This window comes from Sphaeroforma arctica, assembly GCF_001186125.1.
Source record: "Sphaeroforma arctica JP610 unplaced genomic scaffold supercont1.96, whole genome shotgun sequence".
NCBI classification, from domain to species: Eukaryota; class Ichthyosporea; order Ichthyophonida; genus Sphaeroforma; species Sphaeroforma arctica.
Window position 1 is genome coordinate 89,410 of NW_014040462.1, and position 1,420 is coordinate 90,829.

A 1,420-nucleotide genomic window follows, 5' to 3' on the forward strand; every position below is an offset into this window, starting at 1 on the left:
ATAGGTATAGGTATATGTGTATACGTTTATACTATATTATACATAGATATATGTTATATATATATATATATATATATATGTGTGTGTGTGTGTGTGTGTGTTTGTGTGTGTGTGTGTGTGCGTGTGTGCGTGTATGTGTGTGCGTGTGTTCCTGTCTACCTAATGAATATTCCTATGTAAATATGTTTGCGTATCGAACTGTTCGCATACATACATATACATACATAAGCTCTCCTGTGTCTATACATATTTACCACTGCTGGTACTAAATAAATACATGCTGACCTCGCAAGTGATCATCCTTTTTTGTGCAATTTACCGCTCAAATAAAGTCGCACGTGCGGACAGTCAATTCATTTAGCACCCGTGCAGTAAACGTTTAACGACATAAAATACTACAAAAACAGATTTGCATTTTATACGTTTCAACGTAAAACGTCAAACTGCTCGCTCGAGATACAGAATGTATAGAGGAGCATAAACGTTTATATTTTAACGTAAACCGTTTAAACGAGAAACGACTTGAGATACAACTTTTTTTTTAAATATAATATATCCGTATGTACCATTTTTTTTATTCTAGGGTTTTGTGACGTATGCCTGTAACCCAACACAACAAACTTGCTTCGTACGTAAATATGATGAGGAGAAGGGCGTTTCTGTTCCCCACAATACAAACAATCTCTATGCAGAGAATAGGCGCATACTTCACACTGTAGTACATATCCAGAGCAGTTACAAGCACACTCTCCATACTGTAATACAAACACAGTACAGTTGTATATATATCGTTCTGATAAGCTTTGTGCTCACATACCAACTCGGGTAGTTGTTAATATTCCCTTGACCAGTTTTGTGTTGACGTACCATCACTCACCATGGGGGTCTTAGAAAAGATAGCCGAGATAGAGCTCGAGATGTCTCGTACACAGAAAAACAAGGCCACCAACTACCATTTGGGTCTGCTAAAGGGTAAGATAGCCAGGCTCAGAGCGGAGTTGTTGGCACCCAGTTCCAAGGGCCCTAAGGGAGAGGGCTTTGACGTGATGAAAAGTGGAGATGCCCGTGTTGTGATGATTGGATTCCCATCTGTCGGTAAATCTACGTTGCTGACTAAAGTCACGGAGACGACTAGTGAAGTAGCTGCGTATGAGTTCACAACGCTCTCGAGTGTTCCAGGTATGTACACATACGTACCAAAAAAAGAATAGCAGCAGCGTATAAATTATATGACAAACCGATATACATACTCTATTTGTATGTTTTTCTAGGTCAATACCCAATGACACATAACTCTGCCTATTATGTGGTATATGTGTATATATCTTTGCATATTACTTCTATATATTATTATTATTATTATATATATATATATATATATATATATATATATATATATATATGTAGTAGTAGTGTGTGT

The 1,420-nt window shown here is 37.0% G+C and overlaps 1 protein-coding gene across 1 annotated transcript in view; it reads left to right on the forward strand.

The window, feature by feature from the left end:
• Positions 1 to 680: 680 nt before the first annotated feature.
• Positions 681 to 1,420, forward strand: part of SARC_02203 (developmentally-regulated GTP-binding protein 2) — a 6,125-nt gene continuing 5,385 nt past the window's right edge. The window contains exon 1 of the mRNA XM_014304057.1: positions 681 to 1,193. Coding sequence (XP_014159532.1) covers positions 879 to 1,193 — 315 coding nt within the window. The 5' untranslated portion in view covers positions 681 to 878. The remainder of the gene's footprint in view (positions 1,194 to 1,420) is intronic.